This window comes from Poecilia reticulata, linkage group LG1 (genome assembly GCF_000633615.1).
Source record: "Poecilia reticulata strain Guanapo linkage group LG1, Guppy_female_1.0+MT, whole genome shotgun sequence".
Lineage (NCBI taxonomy): Eukaryota > Metazoa > Chordata > Actinopteri > Cyprinodontiformes > Poeciliidae > Poecilia > Poecilia reticulata.
The window spans coordinates 4,392,801-4,394,919 of NC_024331.1; the positions used below are offsets into that span (position 1 = coordinate 4,392,801).

Sequence of the window (2,119 nt, forward strand, 5' to 3'; positions counted from 1 at the left end):
GTTTGATTTCTACAGTCTGTCTGTCTGTCTGATTGGGTGCAAACGAGGGAAATAAGGAGGAATCTCAATATGTGATTTATGGTTTATTAGCTGGTAAACATGAGACTGATTCAGCCAAGTGATGCTTCATAGAGTCTCTTGGACTGTGTGTGCTTCTGCATACGTGTTGTCGTGCTGTTCATTATTCAACCTTGAGTTGGGGAATAATATTAATATTTCACCGAATTGGCTTTGTGTAAAGTGAGTAGCATGTCTTGAAATATAATTGCTTAAATAATTGTCCCCTAATTAGAATATGTGGTAGAAGAAAACAAAGAATAACCAGTGGTAATTAAAGGAATGTGTTTGTGTTTTGTTCTTTTTTTAGACGTTCATTTTCACAGACAAAGAGGATGAAGAGTTAAGTTCAAAGGGTAAGTAGTTACAGTATTATTAACACAGTTTCAAGACGCACACTTTACTAAACATCTACACTGCCTCTCAAAAGTATTCATACACCATCAACTCTACAGTTTGAGCCATTTGATAAGCAGGCCAACACAAAGTAACGCGTAATTTTCGAAGTGGAAAGAAAAACAACCATGGTTTTAATATTTTTTTGCAAATAAAAGTCTGAAAAGTCAGTAGATTGTCAGTTGAATATATGGACTTTGACTGGGCCGCTGCACATCTGAATATGCTTTAGTCTAAAGCGCTCCGTTGTGTCTCTGGGTGCATGTTTCTGATCAGAAGGTCAGCCTCTGCCCAGTGGCCCAGGCTCCACCCTAACGATGCTTCCAGCACATTTTCATCCATGTTTAGTCCCATCCACCTTCCTACCTTCATTTCACCTGTAAAAGGAAGCATCCCCACAGCATGATGCAGCCACCACCATGTCAGACAGAGGGGACGACATGAGGGCTCCGGACTATTCTCAGTTTTATTTGTTTCCTGGTCTTGGGCCTGGTCTTTGCCTTGGACTATGAGATCTTGATCTTGGTTTTGGTCTTGGTCTCTGAAGAACTGGTCTCGACTCCATGTTAGACGTAGCAAGTCTTTATTACTCGCTCACTGGTTTTCCAAATTGATCATTCATCTCTTGGACAATGTAAGTTGATGAAGTTTAGAGATTGTGTGTCAATATGTGGTTGCAATTAATAACTTTTTAGTTTATGATAGCAATTATTAATTTAATACCAAAAAATAGTTTGGGTTGAAGAATAAACCCTTTTTAAATTCCTTTTTGCATTTTGTGGTGTTCAAAAAATATTAGTTAAACTAAACAGTTTGCCTTGGACTCGAAAGGTCTGGTCTTGGACGGATTGGTGTTGGAAGGTCTGGTTTTGTTCTGGGAAGGTCTGGTTTTGTTCTTGGTCTTGGAAGGTCTGGTCTTGACTCCATGCCTGTTGATCACATTGCTTAGCAAACTTAAAATATGACTTCTTATAGCTTTCTCTCAACTGAGGCTTTACTCTCATCCCTGTCCTTTCAAATTTGTAAAAGGCACAGGGGGATATTTGTCTCCTATGTACAAGGCCCTTAATAGTCCTTCTATAGAAACTCAGGTTTGTATCTCTGCAGCTCTTGAGTTACCATGACTACTAATTGTTTCTCTGATTATTCACCTATAGGGTGGCTTCTGAAGATGGACTGGGTTTTATTTAGAGGGGTTATGGTAAAGGGGCTGAATACAAATTAACACCAAATAGTTTGCAGTTTTCTTTGTAGTTACCTTCCACTTCACAATTACAGATTATTTTGTGTTGCTCTACGACAATCCCATTGAAAGACACAATTTGGACGTACAAGATTGATAAATACAGTCACTGTAGTGATCTGTGTTTTCTGTGTATTTATTTTGAGGTTTTTATGTGTTTATGTGCCTGTGCCCCCGTGAGTCTCTGTCTTCCCTGTTGATTGTTCCCAGCTGTATCTCGTTTCTTTGATTACCCTCCCAGTGTATTTATTCTCACCTGTTGTCTTTGTCTGTCATCGGATCATCTGCCGGTTCCCTGTGCTGCCATTGGATTTATCATTAAAACCACCATTCATCTTTATCCTGGGTCTGCCTGTGTCCTTGCTCACCTCAACAAAACCCACAAATCATGACATTCACAGGTCATGTGTGTGTATATATATA

General features: G+C 39.3%; 1 protein-coding gene across 1 annotated transcript in view; it reads left to right on the forward strand.

Moving 5' to 3' along the window:
- Window positions 1–2,119, forward strand: part of mfng (MFNG O-fucosylpeptide 3-beta-N-acetylglucosaminyltransferase) — a 23,773-nt gene that overhangs the window by 7,704 nt on the left and 13,950 nt on the right. The window contains exon 2 of the mRNA XM_008435692.2: window positions 368–413. Coding sequence (XP_008433914.1) covers window positions 368–413 — 46 coding nt within the window. The remainder of the gene's footprint in view (window positions 1–367; window positions 414–2,119) is intronic.